Raw genomic sequence first — 17931 nt, 5'->3', positions numbered from 1 at the left:
GGCTGGCTTGCGGTTGGTAATGATTCTTTTGTTTTATAATGTGTGCATGGTTTGGGCTTGGCGTTCATAGGCCACTTTTGTGTATATATATAATATATCTTCGTCTCTTCCCCGATGGGGGAGGGACTTCGACCTTGATTCCGTCCTTGGTTTCTAAACACGAGGTATTAATGCATTTTGGAGAGTGCTTAGTAGTAGCAAAAATTATCATTTTCATTGATATATAATCGTACACAGCAACCATCTACTCGTATTCATCAGCCCAGGCGACGGCCAGGCCCTCTTGAGCGCCACGAAGCGGGCAGCGGCCCTGAAAAAGCCCCAGTGGCCTGCCCAGTCGACCGGGCTGCTGACTCGCCAGAGACAGCTCTCGACGCTACGCCTCCGATAGTCTCGCTAGCTCCACGAACGCTATCGACCACCTTGGTGAGGAAGGGAGGGGTGGGGAGGAGGCTCTTCCCTGTGCCGCCGAACTGGGGCCATATATTGGTGAGGAAATTGAATAGGTGGGCGGCCAGGAGACCCTGTACCTGGAGAAGCATGGTCATAGCAGCGCCGGGGAAGACGAGATTGATGAGGATCATGCAGTAGGGCGTCAACTGCGCAGGGATGGAGATAAAGTAGAAGTTGGTCTTCATGCCCCTTTGGTCCTGAGTGGCAGTGTAGCACAAGGCCACGACGAGGGCGGGCAGAAACATTACAAACGGGAGACTAAATATGTAGTTGATTGTCTATTCTCCAGTTAGTCTCTCGTCAGACCTCACGTAAAGGTGGGATACAAAAAGAACAAGAGCAAATGTAAAGAGAGGAAAGAATATGTGTTAGAATGTAGGGAGAAGCTTTGAGACCAGTACGGCATCGACTATCGCACGGGACATATACTTCTCCCACCATGCCTACACACCAGTCCAACCCTGGATTGCGAATGATGGGCGGCCTGGCATGCAGGGGTGATCTTCCTCATTTTCAGGAACCGTGATAGCAGTAGAGGCACGAGCACTATCCGGGCAGATATAAGAGGGGTTTGGGAGGGGGGCAGACAACACGAAAAAGCAGATATAGCAAAGGAAGGAAAGGAGCAGAGAAGGAGCACGACAGCCTTGTGGGTAACTTACCACGATGACGCCGCTGACAAACATGAGGTACCAGACAAAGTCCTCCTTGCGGGGAAACCTTGGGTTTCCAACCTCGAGCTGGCTGAGATACTGGTAGAGAAAGTATGAGTCAAACAGCAGGCCCATATTAGGACCAGTGATGAGAAAGGCCGTCACGAAGCGCCATATCTCCGGTGGAAATTTGAATATATAGTACGGCGCGAAGATGAACGGACCACCCGAGACGACGCCCATGTAGATAGCGATGGAGAGGGTAAAAGCAGCAGTAGCCAGGGACCTAATGGACATCGAGAGTTAGCAAACTCACGTTTTTTTTTCAATCAGAGGGAGGAGAGAAGCAACACACCTTGAGATGGGAGGCGCCCGAAAGTAGGCATCCATGATGCTTCCTTCAGCAGACATGGCTGCTGGCCTTTCCTACGAAGAAGAACAGGAAAAAGAGAGAAATGCTGCAACGACGCTTGTCGAGGAAAAAAAAAGGCTTGAAATTGAAAAAGCAGAGAGTCAATGCCAACGGAGATGGCTGTGCAGTTGCAGTGTTTTTAAGATGTGGAGGCACCAGCAGCAAGCGGCAGCGTGGGTGTGTTCATTGCCGGTGCTGGTGTCGTGTCATCTTGTGGCTTTTTCTTTTTCTGCAAGGAACGAAAAGAAATTGTTCGAGCAGTTTCCACAAGATTTTTGAAGGTCCCAGCAGGATTATGTAATTATCGAGGAGCATAAGGTGGAGAGGATATGCATGTAAGGAGGTCACCTGTGATTGGACAAAGGGGGAATCCGTTACGGTGCCCCACTGCCCGTTGCTCGCCTCTCATCTCATCAGGCGGGACGGATCCTTTTGATCCGGGCTGGGCAGACGGTCGCCGAAGCTCCAATCTATGGGGGTCCGTTACATCATCATCAGCCTTGGACCTTGGCTTGTCTCTTCTTCCTTCCCCCGAGGCCTTCTTTTTCATGGCGGATATTGGGTGTGAGATAGAATCATAATCCCCTGAAGAACCGGTAAGTTTATACTGATGAGTAATATGATACTACTACACTATTTCTACACGACTCATCCCCCCCCTCTTCATGTACCCGTCTGCTCATCTCGCATATCCTCACGCGACACGCCAACGCAAAGGCAGAGCTAACTATCGGCATGGATAGTCAACATGCGCTCCCATGACGTGTTAAAGACGGATGAGGCCAACGATGCTGCCTGGGAGGCCGCCAAGGGAGCTGTCGTCGGTGCCGCCAAATGGGGAATGGGCACGGCCATTCTTGGAGCAATCGGATTCGCCTGGTCGCCCGTCTACCGGGGAACGACGGTCCAGTTCAAGGTGTAGGTCTACTTTAGCCCGTACTTGGTAGCGGCGATGCCCCGGTGTGGAACGTCTCTCACATCTCAAGTCCAGGTACCTGCAAATGTCGGGCATGGTGTTTGGTGGTATGATCCATGCCGATGCGCAGTTGAGAGAGTATGAGGCGAGGATGAGGATGCAGAGGAGGCTCATACGCGAAAAGGCCAAGTGGGAGAGGTACGAGGAGGAAGTGAGCAGCAATGTCAATCAGAAATGATCAGTCGGAAGTAAGCCGTGCAGGATGTTGCGAAAGGAGTTCCCCATGTACACCTTCCTCTGAAGCCTCTGCTCTTCTTCGCCCTGTGTGTCTGTTCTCTACATACGTAAAAGATGCAATCAAACAAACTCCAACGCCGGAACCTATGCCCATCAAGTTTTCCTGCCGTCCCACCGCTCTTTATGCCGCTGCCTGGAACTTCTTGGGATCCATGTTGATCTTACACAGCCTAGCAACACACCCGCTCAGCTGCAATAGTGTCTGGACACCCTCGAGGATCTTCATGTGTGTGAAGCCAATCTCCTTGATAAACTCCAGCTTAGCGTGCTCGCCGAGGCTGGGGATGGTCTTGGTCACCTTGAACATGGTGCTGATGATGTCGTGGCTCGAGTATCCCAGAGTCCAGAGCTCGCGGAGGGTATCCAGGGCTGAGTCGACGTTGCCCTCGTAGCAGGATTTAAGCATGGCCTGCACCTTGATGGGGTGGGGCGAGTCGACCACCTTGAAGACGTTGTCGCCCGACACGAAGCCGAACCCCGCCCAGGTAGACTGCAGGTTGTTGATGGCCTGGCGCATGTCGCCCTCTGCGCTGAAGACCAGCGCGGCCAGTCCGTCGTCGCTGTACTCGACCTTCTCCGCCTCGATGATCTGCATCAGACGCTTGACCACCTGGGCGTCCGACAGCTTCCCGTATCTCAGGATGGCGCATCGCGACTGCAGCGGCTCGATGATCTTGTTGGACTGGTTGCATGCAAAAGCGAAGCGGGTAGTGTTGGAGTAGATCTCCATCGTGCGGCGCAGGGCCTGCTGCGCGCCCGACGTCATGCTGTCGGCCTCGTCGAGGATGATGAGCTTGTGTCTCCCCGCGGGGAGCGTCACCTTTTTCTGGGCGAATCCCTTGATACGATTCCTCACCACATCGATGCCTATGTCTTGTATCAGTGCGCAGTCGAGGCAACCCGGGGTCCGGCCGTCAACCCACCTCGCTCGTCACTGGCGTTGAGCTCCAGTACAGCCTCCTTGTAACAGTCTCCCAGCAGCTGTCGTGCCAGACACAGCACGCTCGTCGTCTTTCCAATACCAGGCATGCCGGAGATGATGACGTGGGGCATGTTTCCTTCCCTCGCAATGATCTTTAGTCGCTCAATCGTCTCTGTGTTTCCGACGACGTCGTCCAGGAATACAGGTCGGTACTTTTCCACCCTGAAGCACCATCCAACAGATCGTTAGCAAGCTGCGTCTGCTCCTGTCCGATGTTTGGAGGTCAAGGTGCACGTACCATGGCAGTTCATAGTTTGGCGAGTCGTGTGCGGCGGCAGCAGCCTTGGAAGCGGCCGTCGACGATTCTCCCTTCTCTTCGGTTCGTGCGGCGGGCATCGTGTAGGCGGTTTGGCGGTTTGGATGAGGGTGGGTGTGCAGATAGGCAAAGTGGTGATGGTGGTGATGGTGGTGTTGCACTTAACGCGCCTCGTCGCCGAAAGACGCGTCCAGCTCTAGAGTCTGCTCGTATCCGTGCCTGTAGCCTGTAGGCGTGACTAGCACTCTCCCACCAGCTATTACAGAGCGTCCACCCACTGGCAGTAGGAGAAGTGGGGCAGGTAATCGACCGCCAGCCGTCCCTCGCATGCCAATCACACCGCCTTCCCTCTTTGAAAAAAGAGAAGTAGCGATGGGCAGAAATCACCCCGGTGTCATCAACTTTTTTTGTCCCGCCGCAATTGTAGCATTTGGAAGGCAGAATATTGCTGTTGATTTCTTCATCCAGCATTCTACACCACCGAGAACAAACAAAACAAAACAAAATCTCGACTCCATAAACATTATCCCCGTACGGAAAATATCGTCTTTTCATCTAGAGACTGATACACGGCATTTTCGGCATCGCCAAAGACCCCCGTCTGCGATTGAGCGACCGGCATAAATTTCCTTTCAAAAGCAACCCACGAGACACATCAACCGAATTTTGACGCCATGGGTGTCGCCAAGAAGACGAGAAAATTCGGTCAGGTATGATATCTGCCTGATCCTTGCGCGCGGTTCCAACAACATTTCTGACTCTTAGACCACAGGTCAAGCGAGTCATTGGCCGTCGCGACGATCGCCTCAAAGCCAACAAGGAAAAGGCCGAGGCCGCTCTGGCCAAGGAAAGGAGCAAGAAGACGACAGTGGCAGGAGAGTTGATCCGCGAGGCGCCTCAGATGCCCAGTCACATGTTCTTCCAGTCCAACCAAGCCCTCGTGCCTCCCTACAATGTCCTCGTGGACACCAATTTCAGTATGTTCCCAGTAGAGGAATACTCTATATATATATATACATATATATATATATATATATACACATATATACAGTTACTGACAGCTTTTCCTTCCCCATCTGCAGTATCCCACTCTGTCCAGCGCAAGGTCGACCTCCTCGACGGAATGATGGACTGCCTCTACGCCAAGTGCAACCCCATCATCACATCGTGCGTCATGGCCGAGCTCGAGAAGCTGGGCCCCAAATACCGCCTCGCCCTCCGCGTAGCCCGTGACGAGCGCTGGCAGAGGCTGCAGTGCGACCACAAGGGTGTCTACGCCGATGACTGCCTGGTTGACCGTGTCCAGAAGAACCGCATATACATTGTCGGCACGAACGACAAGGCCCTCAAGCAGAGGTTACGCAAGATCCCCGGTGTGCCCCTCATGAGCGTCGGGAGGGGAAAGATGGCCATCGAGCGGCTGCCTGGTGCGCCGGACTCTTGATGCGATTTAATGACCTCTTTTTAACGTTGTTTTTTTTTTGTTTTTTCTTTGACCCTTGATGTGCCTATAATGTCACTCTTCAGTTCCTTCTTGTCACATCGTTTGCGTCGGGTGGTCTTTGGTGCGGCGTCTTTGGTGCGGCACCGTCAGAGGCATCAGTAGATAACGAAAGGCTCCTTATGACATGGGCTTTACTCTCGACAATACATCCCACACTACCCAGTCAATAGAAAGAAAACAAGGGCCAACGGCCATTTTTACGTTTCTGCCACTGCCTCGCCCTAGGCGCTCTCGTCTCATGATATCCTCGTCGTTCCTGGTACTTGGTGGCACACGCCTACATCCATACTACCAGTACGTAGTCTCGTCTCCAAAACTGGTCCAGTTTCGATTAACCGCTCTTATTTACATGTTGAATCTTTTTCGATATGCAGCATCAGCCAGACCTGGTAGGTTGTCGGTGGTCACAGACTACCAATGACGCCGCGCGTTTCCGGTCGTCGCAAAGCGGTGGTCTTCCGCACTCAAGACATCACCACATCGGACATTAATAAAGCAGCAGTGGGTACGTACCTCCCAAGCCCTCGTGTCGTCACACCATCCTGCTTCTCTCACCCCTACAAGCCACCTAAACATCGACCACGGACGACGCAGAACGACGTAGAACCGCCGATACGAAAACGATACTTTTGTCCGGGACGGTCATCAATGGGGGCATCCCGATGAGTAGAAGCACACGCAGTTTAGTAGTAGAATGAGGCAGGAGTGAAGCCGCGTCCTCGCAGACGCCCTCTTTTTTTTTTCTTATTCTTCGCAATGCCGCAACAACCACAGCAGTCGGTCGCCGGCATCGTGCTGCTCCTCCTGATGCTATGGATCATCTTCCCCGACGCTGAATACAGGGGTCAGTCGCTCCTCCTCTCCGACGTGGTACACGAGCGGCTGGACCGGTTCTGGGCGGCGCTCGACGTGCTCAACCAGACGAAATGGGGCGACTTCAACCCGACGGCAGCGTCGGCCGTCAACGCCGAGGGCACCGGAAGCTGGCTGAACCTGACGGGGTACCGCCAGGAGGATGACTTTGAATGGGGGGACCTAGGCCGCTTCCGCGACAGGAGCATGGAGCTGAGCCGGTACGTGGCGCCTGCCAGGGCGGGCGAGGACGACCACTGGTGGGACTACGCCGGCCGCGGCGGCCTCCCCGTGTGGGCGAACGCCTCGGGGACAGTCCACGGGAACTGGGTCAGGAAGCCCGGGACGTTTCCCCGTACGCCGGGTAGCTACAACCTCAGCAGGAGCGTACCGTCGATGCACTGGGTGGGTGACAAGACCGAGTGGGCTCGCAACATGACGGGTGAGTCGGGCAAGATGCTCGTCATGCTCGAGGGTAACCGTACGGTGACCGAGTACAGGCAGCTGCCGGCGGGGGAGGGGACGGGGCGGCTGGGCGGCGGCCTGATCCGCAACGTCAAGGCCACGATCGAGGTCGAGGACACGCACGGGTCGCTCCTCAACTGGGGGATGCGGCTCTGGGGCGTGCACTGGCCGCGGCAGGGCGTGATCCTCATGACGACGACGAGCGAGAAGTTCGAGGGCATCTTTGGGCTACCGCATCTGACGCCCAGCGCCGACTTCTTCCAGTCGAGCAGGGCGCTGCTCAACCAGACGCTGGCCGACACGCTCCGGGCCAAGGCCAAGAGCATGTTCTACGAACAGGAGGTGCCGTGGAACTCGGACCTCGAGAACCCGGCGTACACGACGCACCCGTCGCCGCACTGCGAGTTCATCATGTACGCGCAGGTGCACCCGCCGTCCCGGGAGGACCTGGGCGTAGCGTCGACGCTCGACACCCCCGAAGTAGCCATGTCACGCATCCTCCAGGGCATGGAGTCGGAGTTGCAGCGGCCGCAGGGCGCGCCCGTGGGCAGCATCCCGGAGCTCAAGATGTCGGCCATCATCTACTCCCCGGACTGCGGCTTCTTCCTCGAGACCAAGGGCCCGCCCGAGTTCCCCCCGGGCGAGGAGCAGCACCTGACGGGTCTGAAGAAGGAGGTGCACCTGCACCAGGTCAGGTCGTGGGTGCTGGCCTTCGCCCTAGTGCTCTTTGCGCAGGTGTACGTGCTCAAGGCGCAGGTGACGGAGTCGTCGACGCCGTCGACCATGGCGCGCATCAGCTTCGGCACCACCGTCATCATGGTCCTGGCCGACACCATGACCCTGATGGCATCCATGGTGTGGATGGCCTCGGCAGGTGCCACGCTGCTGCCGGCGCTGGTGCTCCTGTTCGCCGCCTTCCTCTCGAGCGTCATCGGCGCCAGCTTCCTCGCCAAGATCCACGAGGTCCAGATCCCCGAAACGCGAGAGCAGCGTCGAGACCAGAGGAGCACCACCGCCGGCAGCAACACGCCGGCCTCTTCGTCGAATCGGACCACCGCCACCCCCGCACCTCCACCTCCACCTCTGGACCAGCCCATCATCATCCCGTCAGACCAAGACATCGACGCCGAGATCGCCGAAGTGACAGGCAACGCAGGCGGCCAGGGACAGCAGCAGCCCAACGGCGCGCAGACCTTCCAGGCCACGATGGGACGGTACATGCTGGCCGGGCTCGGCCTCAGCTTCCTGGTCATCTCTTCGACGACGTGGTACCCGGGCGTGCGGTCGGTGTTCCACAACGTGTGCGCGATGTGCTACCTATCGCTGTGGGTGCCTCAGATCCACCGCAACGTGATGCGCAACTGCCGCCGCGCCCTCCGCTGGCGCTTCGTCTGGGGGCAGTCGATCCTGCGCATCCTGCCCCTGGCCTACTTCTGGCTCAAGAGCGACAACTTCCTGTACGCCGAGCCCGACCGCCCCGCCCTCCTAGCCATGTGCGCGTGGCTGTGGCTGCAGATATCCGTCCTGTATGGGCAGGATGTGCTGGGCCCGCGCTTCGGCATCCCCGCCTCCTGGACCCCCGAGGCGTGGGACTACCACCCCGTCCTGAGCGAGGACAACCTCGAGACGGGCGGCCTGCCGATCGGTCTGGTCGTCGGCGGCGCCGACGACGACGGCGACGACGACGGCAACGGTGATGATGGCCACGATCCGCATGCCAAGGCTGTCAGGAATATCGACTGTGCCATCTGTCGTGAGCTGCTCGAGGTCCCCGTCGTCAGGGCCGGTCAGGACGCCTCCACCGTGTCGGCTACCCTGGCCAGAAGGACGTACATGGTCACCCCGTGCCGGCATGTCTTCCACACCCCGTGTCTGGAGGCCTGGATGAGGTTCCGCCTGCAGTGTCCTATCTGTCGAGAGGAGTTGCCGCCCTTATAGTTATAAGGGACGTTTGTGTTTTCATTTCACCGTTGCTGTACTCGATGTGTAATACCCGAGCATGTTGCATATAGCGTGAAGTTTTTTTGTATGCTTTATATATTTATAGTACTGTCTGTATAAGGAGATGTCATAGAGCGTTGGTTTTTTTTCCCTCCCTTTTCTTCTCCTGCACATGTTCGGAAGATTGGTCCTATAAGAAGTCGAATTTGAAATGTGCCACGCTTTGTGCATTCACTTGGTGCAAGCAGAATCACCGGGAGCCATGTCTTGTCTATACTATACCTGGAATATTGATCTTGTCTGGAAAAGAGAATTGTATACACGATCACCAGGAAATATACATGATCACCAGGAAATATACATGATCACCAGGAAATATACATGATCACCAGGAAATATACATGATCACCAGGAAATATGCGTCGTCCGTCTCCCCAGTTGAGACGTCATATCGGCCCCAGGCCGTATAGCCCCTCGCCACCCAACACTCAGATCTGCCCTGCGCTCTCTGAGGTCGAAATCGGCAGTGTGAATCATGACTCTCTTATATTCGGGTATGGGCGACGCTCCTGCCATTGCCATCGTCTGCTGCTGCGGAGACATGCCGGACTCCTCGAGACGCATGATCCACTCTGCTATGTGGGCAGACAATTCACTGTCCCACATGCCTTCTCTACGAGCACTACTGCGAAGAAGATGTATCGCCCGACGACGGACGACCGGATAGCGGCATTTCGTCGCTACGACGAACAGCGGTGGGACGATGCCTAGATCGGCAATGAAGCTGGGTTTAGCCGCGGGCGCAGTGGTGCCGGTATCGGCCGCGACGGCGTGGGGGACGACTTCGTATCCCAGGTCGACAATGTGGCTGAAGTGGGGGAGGAAGGCGTCGAACTGCGACTCCGTCTCGTCGAAGAAGCAGCGCAGCAAGATATGCATGTTGATCTGCGTCATCTTGAGAGTCGCCGCGCCCACGCGTTCGCACGGGCTCAGGGGGTGGGCCGGGTCGAGGCGGGAGTCCAGCAGGGGCTGGAAGCAGCGCGACCAAGCATCCATGTCGTGCATGAGGCTGTGGACCGAGCGCTGCCACGACGCCGGGAACAGCGGGTAAGGGTGTCGTCGGAGGGAGTCCAGGCCTTCGACGGTACGGAGGATGCGTTCGACTATGGCATCGTACGCGAGTCGGGCGACACGCAGGTCCGTGAACGGGCCATCGCCCTGGAGGGCGGATGGAGGCGGCAGCGGCAGCTGGAGGGCTTCCTCGTCGCTGCTGGTCAGACGAATGACATAGGGCTGGGGGAAGTGGAAGGCCAGATCGTATGACTTGGCCTGGATGGCGAGACGGGTGAAGATGGCGAGCAGGTCGTCATCATCGTTGCACCTGTTCGCCGTCGCGGCGGTTGTAGCCTTGAGTCGGTTGATGAGGCTTATGCCAGCCTGGATCTGCACGATGGCCTGTCTGTGGTCTCCGATGAAGGCGTCGAAGCAACTGAGCAGAACGCTGGCCGTCAGACGGCTGCGGTACGACGAGATACTGGGGGTGTCGTCCTTGAGGAGCATGAGGGCGTTGCAGGCGTCCGAGTAACGCCGCACGGCCACATGCCAGTGAGGCATGACGGTGCGAGCGCGGGCGTCGCGTGAGGAAGAGGCATGGGAGGGGGGCTCAGCCTCATGTGAGGGGGCTCGGTTTGACTGCTCCAGAGTCTTGTATAGGGCGCCCAAGGCGACGGCGGCGTGACGGATGGCCGGCTCGGCATGGCATCCTTGCGGGACAGATCGGGTCCAGAAGACATGGCCGAAGTAGCCAGACAGCTCAGAGGCCGTCTGGGTGCGGAACAGGTCAAAGTATCGTCCCTCGATGTCGTCTAGGCCCAGGGACGCGGCGGGCCGGTGGATGGTGAGAGATGGCTGTGGCAGCGATGGCTGTGGCAGTGGCAGCTGTCGCTGTTGGCGTTGGTGGTGGCGTCGTTGTCGCAGGCACTGCTGCTTGGGGCGGTGGCTAACAAGAGCAGCAGGAGTTGACGATGCTGGTGCTGATGCTGATGCTGAAGACGATGGCGCTAATAATACCGAAGGCGAAGATGAGGAGGAGTGGCTGGCGGCAATGGGCCTCGGAGCGATGCGCAGCTCAGTGTAGGAGACGGCATAGCGACTTGGAGGGGGATATCCAGTGCAATGCTTCTTGCTCTTGACACATTGTGAGCATGCAGGTCTGGCCTCGTCGCATTTAATTCGACGTTGTCTTACATTGGTACTATGTCAGCAACTTCCCGTCCATCCCAGGTCAGAAGCCGATGGAGTGAGGTGAAGTGAAGACGTACTTGCAGCTGGAGCAGCCTGTCTTGGCTTTCGGTCTACTTCTGCGACCTCGTCTCTCATCTGTTGGTGTCGGTGTCGATGCAGATGACAGCGGCGTAGGAGTAGGCTGAGGAGAGTCACTGTTGATGATGGGTGGCATTATTATTTTTTTTTTCTCGTCTCGTCTTTATTCCTCTTCTCACTTGATGTACACAATGGGGTATTTTCCTCGGGAGAGTTGTTGAAGAAGAGGGGAAGATGGAGGGACCGCACAGGGACGAGAAGAAGGAGGGGAAAGGGAGTGTGTGAGAAAGAAGGAGAGACGGAAATGCTAATAGACGATGAAGGAAAGCACGATTCTTCGGATGTCTCATTGCTTTCTATATTAAGGTTTGCCTGCGTTCGTTCGATCCATGGCGGTAGTATAGGCCGGATCCTGAATATATAACACCCTTTTCCTCCGTCTCTTTTCCTTTCCGCCCCCGAGCGAGAGTAGGAGGAGAGGGAAAGCTAGAGATGTAGCGTGGAGGCTTTGGAGAAGGCCGTCGATTCAACGGCATCGACGAGTACTTTTATTACTGCTACGGGCCATCATTCCTATGCGCCTGCTAGCATCACCACTTTTTACTACTAAGTGCTAATCAACTGTTAATGCCTGTCTGTTTCTTGTAGTATCAGCAACCTCGAGTGGCCTACTCGTTGTAGTGTCTGATCATCCTCTCTTTTTCCCGGTTTAAATCCGCATCTGCTTCATTATGCTGCATCGCCATGCTGCTCCTCTTAAGACATGTGTACTCCGTATTAATACTCAGTCCTACGTTAGTATTAGTCATCATCATGCTGGTAGCATTGTAGTCACATCTACCGACTCTTTGCCTGCAACGTGAACAGCGCTACCAGTATTCCTGTACGATGAAGAAGGTCTCAACCGGATTAGAGGTTCCATAATCCATATTCCATGTAGTATCATCATCATATCGTACCTACTATTACTCCTTAGTCAACCAGTAGTTCACATCCTCGATAGCTGCTAGAGTTCAACTCTCGTCTCAACTCGATGCTTCCCTTCTACCCTACAAGTGCTCATGGCATCAAAGGGTCTCAGCCACCTCGGCGATGACTGCTGTTGCACGATTTGCGTTGTGACGGCTGTACATCTTTCCGGTCGCTACCGGACTCTCCAGTCATATGTATTAGTAGTATGCAACGTCTTGTAGTCGGGATACTCTTCCACTTTCTTGCCCTTCACCTTCATGGTTACCTACCCTATAGCTTTCGATGTCATTCTTCCAGCGGTAAAGCCCCTGGATACCCGTGTCCCAGAGATCTATGAGCTTTTTTTCGCTTCGAATCAATTACAGCTACTCGCCGATCTATACAAGGGCAGTCTATACGCTAAACCCCAACTTTTCTTTTTATAGTCGGGACGGACGCTGATAGTTCTCAGCCTAGATCCTTATACACCGAGGACATTCCTTGGCGGGAGTGGCTGACGTGGGTCTTGGACGACCCGGAGGAGAAAAAAAAAGAGTCTGGAAACATTTCAGCCCTCAACTCGCGACTCTACAAACGACAGCCATCGAAACATTCTCTCCCATCTACGACGTCTACGACATCTACGACATAGAGAGGACGACGGAAGACCCAACCGACCATAAGAACTGAGAGATACAGAGACGCGATCATGGCGGAAGACGGCGACGCACCAGCCACCAACGGCTTCCTCAAGAACTCGGCCATAGCAGGGGCCATCGTCTGCCCTCTGGCCATGCTGCTCCCGCCGCGCAAGATGGACATCCGCTTCTTCGTCCTGGCCACGGGCTTCTCCATGTCGACGTCACACCTAGCAAAGGAGTACACGGGCGAGTCGCTGTACGAGCGGTTCGCGCGGAGGGCCAACGGCCTGGTCGAGGCCACCCAGGGCCTACCTCCGGAGGCCCAGCGCACCCAGCAGCTGCTCAGGGAGCACAAGGCCGCCGTGGCCGCCGCCGCCGCCGCCGACGAGAAGAAGAAGAAGGGTCTGGCCAAGGTGGTGGACGATGTGTGGATGGGCGGCGAGTCGGGCGACTGGCAGAAGAGGAGGCTCGAGGAGCACCAGAGGAGCTTCGAGGAGGGCAAGGGCATGGCGGGGATCATCATGGATCAGATATACGACGTCTGGAGCGGGAACTGGACCGGAGCGGATGCGAAGAAGCAGGGCGAAGACGAGAAGAAGAAGCCGTGAGGCGGCTTCCTCTGCGACATCATCCATGCCGTCTAGTCTGTCTTTGTAATAACACCTGTCTGTACCATACTGTGTTCAATCTTACGAAATGCAACAAATACATACGAAATGCTACAAACATACATGGCCTTGCTACTCCTGTGCCACAGACAACAGCATTTTACTTCAGGGAGAGCCAAGCAGGTCGTGACTACCTCTACTGCCTCCATCCCCACGGATCACCGACCACCTGCACCGGGGCGCCACCGAAAAGGAAAGAAAGAAAAAAACCGGGGAAAACAGACCCGTGAGTATCCATATCTCGTATCTGATGCCGTCTGTGTTTGGTGTCGCCGGGCTCAGGCTGGGCTGGCTGTCTGGACTGGGCATCATGGCGCAATTGCCTAGCCACGACGCCACACGTAATATGTTATATAGTGCAGATACGCTGCTGGAATGGTGAGCGATCCAGTCACTTCCAGTCCTGTCAGCCTAGCGAATTTCAGAATGAATGCCTGTGTCCTCCCCCCCCCCCCTTTCCCCCCTGTATATGCGCGTGTTTTTCGCTTTTAATTCAATGCTCTTTTGATAAATTTTATTAGCTGGCAAGCGAGACAATGACGCTGACCTGCAGCGGAAGAGACTTCAAATGTAGGTGGCTGGTAGGAAGTAGGCCAGTAGGAAGGAGGCCGCATCCATTTCTGCATAGACGGTGAGGGAACGACGCTGGAAAATGTTGGGATAGTAGGAGTAATGATCTGTACTCCGTACGTACAGTTTGGATGATTTTATGAAATCGCGTTCGTGAAATGTGGAAACCTATTAATAGAACAAGGTTGAACGTAGCCATCAGCAAAAAAGCTGCTGTTTGATTGACAAGTCGCCGGTCGGGGAGGGTGTGCACAGCCTCAATAGGCGACGTCTCTGCGTGTGGCACAGCAGAGTGCAGTCCAACTCTACTCGTAGGGTGGAAAGGATGGAGTGATGGGGAGTAACCCAGGGAGTGAGCGGAGGCCCTGTATGTACGAGTATTACAGGACGCCTGCGCGCTTGTAATATTACCTGCAATACTCGTAATGGGCGACGTAATATTATACAGTAGATTTCAATAGTGGAGTGACCACTGCTCAGCCTGGGGGCCCTGAGTCCCCATGAATGCCCCTGGGGCTAGTGGAGGCCTAAGACAGTAGACTGACTCCCTGGTGAGAGGCCCCTCCCTATATTACCAGTTTACGCATGAGTTATAGTGAAGTGATCGCTGCAGCATTACGACGTGTTTACAGGCCACCCAGGGATTCTATCCGTGCGTCTCCACAGCTCCAGGGCTGCATCGTATTATTACGTCGTACTCATGGCCACGCAACACCCTTCATGTGTTGATTCTCTGCCTCTTTGGATCCCCGTGTAACCACTTGTCTCTTTACTCTCTCTTCTTTTCCTTCCCTTCCATCTTCTTATCCTCTTCCCATGTAGCTGATCTCATCTTTCCTGCTCCTTTCTCACTGTTTGATGCTTATCTCCGCTTCTGACATCAAAACCGTCAGATCCTCCTGCACGCCAATAACGCGCTCCGCCGGCAAATAACGCAAGGGAAGTTCCAGAACAAAGAGGCTGCTATATTATTTGCCGACCGACAAGAAGCCACACTCATTCCAACACTTGGGCCACCCCCCTAGCCTTTTGCTCCCAACCTGTGCCTCTTTTTTTTTTTTTTTTTTTTTTTTTTTTTTTTTTTCATTGGGGGGGGGGGGGGGGGGGGGGGGGATGTTCCCGTGATGTTTGTACCCGTTTTGTTACGACGAACTCGCATCAAGCTTTAACCCGTCAAAGGTGAAAGAGAAGAGGGTGAACATCGAGAATAGGGACGGACACACATAGTTTCGACTCGGGATCGAAAAGAGAAGGAAAAAAAAAACAAATCTGACCGACGTCTCACATCTCTCGACGGCCTCGTCCCCCCCCCCTTTCCACCTGGGCGGCGATTTCCACTGCCGCCCGGATCCCCGATCAAGGGCTCAAGTCCATTATGGCCTCATACGACTACTACGGTAGCGGACATTCGCAACCTGCGGGCAACAGCAACAGCAACATCATCAACCCGACGCCCCAATACGCGTCGCAGCTCGACCCCCGGCAGCAGTCCACGGCGCCGACGCCCGCGCCCTCGTACCACTCCCAGACCACATACCCTCCGGCCGTGGCCTCCGGGCATCACTCGCCGACCTACCCGCAGGAGCTGCCCGCCCGCAATCCCGGGGTGGCCTCGCCGTTCGACAGCGTCTTCGACGACAATGCCTACCCGGCCAACAGCAACAGCAATCTGCAGGCGTACAACTCGCACGGCAACAGCCTTCGACGCGACCCCAGCGTGAGCGACATGTCGCAGAACGGCGGCGGGTACAGCAACCACCTGGACACGGGTTACTACGGGGCCGCGGGGGCGGCGTCCCGGCAACCCAGCCCGGTAGGGTCGGAGGCGATACCGCTGCAGGACCGGCCGCTCAAGGACGGCGGGATGGGCGTGGCGGACGCCGAGATGAACGACCACGTGTACGACGCGCCCGAGGGGACGCGGCGGCGCCGCAAGAAGAAGAAGGTGGGCCTGGGGGAGCTGGGCATGCTCCGGTCGGGCAAGAAGGGCATCCCGTGGGTGGTTTACACCTTCTCGCTGATCCAGATCGGCGTCTTCATCGGGGAGCTGGTGCGCAACGCCAACCTGACGGGGTCGCCCATCATGATCAAGCCGGAGTTCAACTACATGATCGGGCCCTCTACGCAGGTGCTCATCAACATGGGCGGGCGGTACGCGCCGTGTATGCACAACATCGACGACATCCAGGGGTCGACGGTCGAGGTGCTGTTCCTGTGCCCCAACGCCACGGCCTGGGACGATACATGCGATCTGTCGACCCTGTGCGGCTTCGGCGGCGTGCCCAATCCGAAATTTGACGGCGACGCCGAGCAGAAGCCCCGGCCCAACCAGTGGTACCGCTTCATCATCCCCATCTTCCTCCACGCCGGCATCATCCACATAGTCTTCAACCTCCTCCTCCAGCTCACCCTGGCTAAGGAGATGGAGCAGGTCATCGGCTCCATCCGCTTCTTCCTCGTCTACATGAGCGCGGGAATCTTCGGCTTCGTCATGGGCGGCAACTTCGCCGCCCCCGCCATCAGCTCCACCGGCGCCTCGGGCTCGCTCTTCGGCATCCTCGCCCTCAACCTCCTCGACCTGCTCTACTCGTGGAAGGACCGCAAGAGCCCCGTCAAGGACCTCCTCTTCATCGTCATCGACATGCTCATCTCCTTCGTTCTCGGGCTCCTTCCCGGCCTCGACAACTTCTCCCACATCGGCGGCTTCCTCATGGGCCTCGCCTTGGGTATTTCCGTCCTGCACTCCCCCAACTCCCTCCGCATCAAGATGGGCCAGGACGCCACCTACGCCGCCGTTCCGGGGGGCGTCGACTCCGGCGGTGGCGAGACACAGCCATTCCACAAGAACCCCGTCGGCTTCTTCAAGGGACGCAAGCCGCTGTGGTGGGGATGGTGGCTGGTCCGCGTCGGTGCCCTCATCCTCGTCATCGTCATCTTCATCGTCCTCATCAACCGCTTCTACAATGTTGGCTCCACTTGCAGCTGGTGCAAGTATCTTAGCTGTCTGGTAAGTCCTTTTTCTTTCTACTCCTGGCCACGCTCGTTCCCTCCCACTCCATACTCCTCCGATGCTGACTCGACTCTCTGCAGCCTGTCAAAAACTGGTGTGAGCTCGGAACCATTCAATCAACGTCTAGTTAAAAAGTAATATCGGCGGAGGGAAGCACCCGGATTCATTCACGGCTATCGGATCACGTACAGAGGGGGAGATGTCTCTACGCGGCACCCACCGACAAGTCCGTTTGCACAGTGCTGGCGTTTTCATTACTGTCTCGACATGCTTTATAGAATGATGGTTTTCTTTTTTTTCTCGTTTAAAGGAGTGGGATACCTATAATCTTCCCCTTTTCTTGCTTGGACTGCATTCTTGTCAGATACTTGTTCCGTTTTGTCTCTCACGGGAGGTTTCCATATTCTTTTCTCTCTGCTTCCCGTCTTTTATATGTATTATTTTCTTTTTTGCCTCTTCTCTTATACGTCGTATGTACGAGTAACGTGGACTTGGGACGCGGTTGGACGTTGCGACGTTGGCCGTTAGTATTCCTAAATTATGATGATAATTTACTAGTATGAACTATGAAGAGATGATAGAGTTACCCGTTATGAACCGTCTACGTCATAGAGGATAGACAGAATGAAGGGGAAGAGGAAGGAGAAAAATCACCGACAAACAATATCTTGATATTCGTACACGCAGAGCACTGCGAAGGCACTCAGGGCAAGGGGAAGTTAGTAATTGATGTCCCGGACGATGACGCGACCCTCACGCCTATTAAATAGAAAAGTGGAGTTTTGCTACCCACGTCACGTCACGTCACGTCCGAGCGCGTTAATGAGAAGCGCGTGTGCTTTTTCGTTCCCTTTTTCCTTGACCATCATCATCTTGCCAGACAAAGCCACGGACCTCCCCTCGCCCTCGTTCACAACAAGCTACACCCTCTACTTCTCCCTTCTTTCAATTACACTCTTGGCCCGATTTTATCAGGAGAGGACAAGACACGACACCATCTCTAACGAATCGACAGCTCCCTCATCCCCTCGCCCCTTC

At 55.7% G+C, this 17931-nt stretch overlaps 8 protein-coding genes across 8 annotated transcripts; 5 read left to right on the top strand and 3 right to left on the bottom strand.

The window, feature by feature from the left end:
- Nucleotides 1-257: 257 nt before the first annotated feature.
- Nucleotides 258-1517, bottom strand: GMORB2_4562 (uncharacterized protein; the record flags this gene model as incomplete). The annotated part of the gene is made up of 3 exons (XM_035466536.1): nt 258-731; nt 1116-1392; nt 1462-1517. The coding sequence occupies 3 exons, from the start codon at nt 1515-1517 to the stop codon at nt 258-260; spliced, it is 807 nt and encodes a 268-aa protein (XP_035318305.1).
- Nucleotides 1518-2266: 749 nt separating this feature from the next.
- Nucleotides 2267-2645, top strand: GMORB2_4561 (uncharacterized protein; the record flags this gene model as incomplete). The annotated part of the gene is made up of 2 exons (XM_035466535.1): nt 2267-2436; nt 2510-2645. Coding segments are annotated over 2 exons (306 nt in total), but the record flags the coding sequence as incomplete, so codon positions are not given.
- Nucleotides 2646-2852: 207 nt separating this feature from the next.
- GMORB2_4560 (replication factor C subunit 2/4) lies at nt 2853-4049 on the bottom strand (the record flags this gene model as incomplete). Its single annotated transcript, XM_035466534.1, has 3 exons — nt 2853-3598; nt 3655-3875; nt 3952-4049. 3 exons carry the CDS (start codon nt 4047-4049, stop codon nt 2853-2855), a joined length of 1065 nt encoding a protein of 354 aa, XP_035318303.1.
- A 594-nt stretch (nt 4050-4643) lies between these two features.
- Nucleotides 4644-5413, top strand: GMORB2_4559 (U3 small nucleolar RNA-associated protein 24; the record flags this gene model as incomplete). The annotated part of the gene is made up of 3 exons (XM_035466533.1): nt 4644-4679; nt 4742-4946; nt 5031-5413. The coding sequence occupies 3 exons, from the start codon at nt 4644-4646 to the stop codon at nt 5411-5413; spliced, it is 624 nt and encodes a 207-aa protein (XP_035318302.1).
- Nucleotides 5414-6229: 816 nt separating this feature from the next.
- Nucleotides 6230-8728, top strand: GMORB2_4558 (uncharacterized protein; the record flags this gene model as incomplete). The annotated part of the gene is made up of 1 exon (XM_035466532.1): nt 6230-8728. The coding sequence occupies one exon, from the start codon at nt 6230-6232 to the stop codon at nt 8726-8728; it is 2499 nt and encodes an 832-aa protein (XP_035318301.1).
- Nucleotides 8729-9136: 408 nt separating this feature from the next.
- On the bottom strand, nt 9137-11189 carry GMORB2_4557 (Fungal Zn(2)-Cys(6) binuclear cluster domain; the record flags this gene model as incomplete). The annotated part of the gene is made up of 2 exons (XM_035466531.1): nt 9137-10916; nt 11053-11189. 2 exons carry the CDS (start codon nt 11187-11189, stop codon nt 9137-9139), a joined length of 1917 nt encoding a protein of 638 aa, XP_035318300.1.
- Nucleotides 11190-12713: 1524 nt separating this feature from the next.
- GMORB2_4556 (uncharacterized protein) lies at nt 12714-13253 on the top strand (the record flags this gene model as incomplete). Its single annotated transcript, XM_035466530.1, has 1 exon — nt 12714-13253. One exon carries the CDS (start codon nt 12714-12716, stop codon nt 13251-13253), a length of 540 nt encoding a protein of 179 aa, XP_035318299.1.
- Nucleotides 13254-15258: 2005 nt separating this feature from the next.
- Nucleotides 15259-17024, top strand: GMORB2_4555 (Rhomboid family; the record flags this gene model as incomplete). Its single annotated transcript, XM_035466529.1, has 2 exons — nt 15259-16890; nt 16974-17024. 2 exons carry the CDS (start codon nt 15259-15261, stop codon nt 17022-17024), a joined length of 1683 nt encoding a protein of 560 aa, XP_035318298.1.
- Between the last annotated feature and the right edge of the window lie 907 nt (nt 17025-17931).

This window comes from Geosmithia morbida (genome assembly GCF_012550715.1).
Source record: "Geosmithia morbida isolate 1262 chromosome Unknown scaffold_21, whole genome shotgun sequence".
NCBI classification, from domain to species: domain Eukaryota; kingdom Fungi; phylum Ascomycota; class Sordariomycetes; order Hypocreales; family Bionectriaceae; genus Geosmithia; species Geosmithia morbida.
This window is presented reverse-complemented; position numbering and strand designations above follow the sequence as displayed.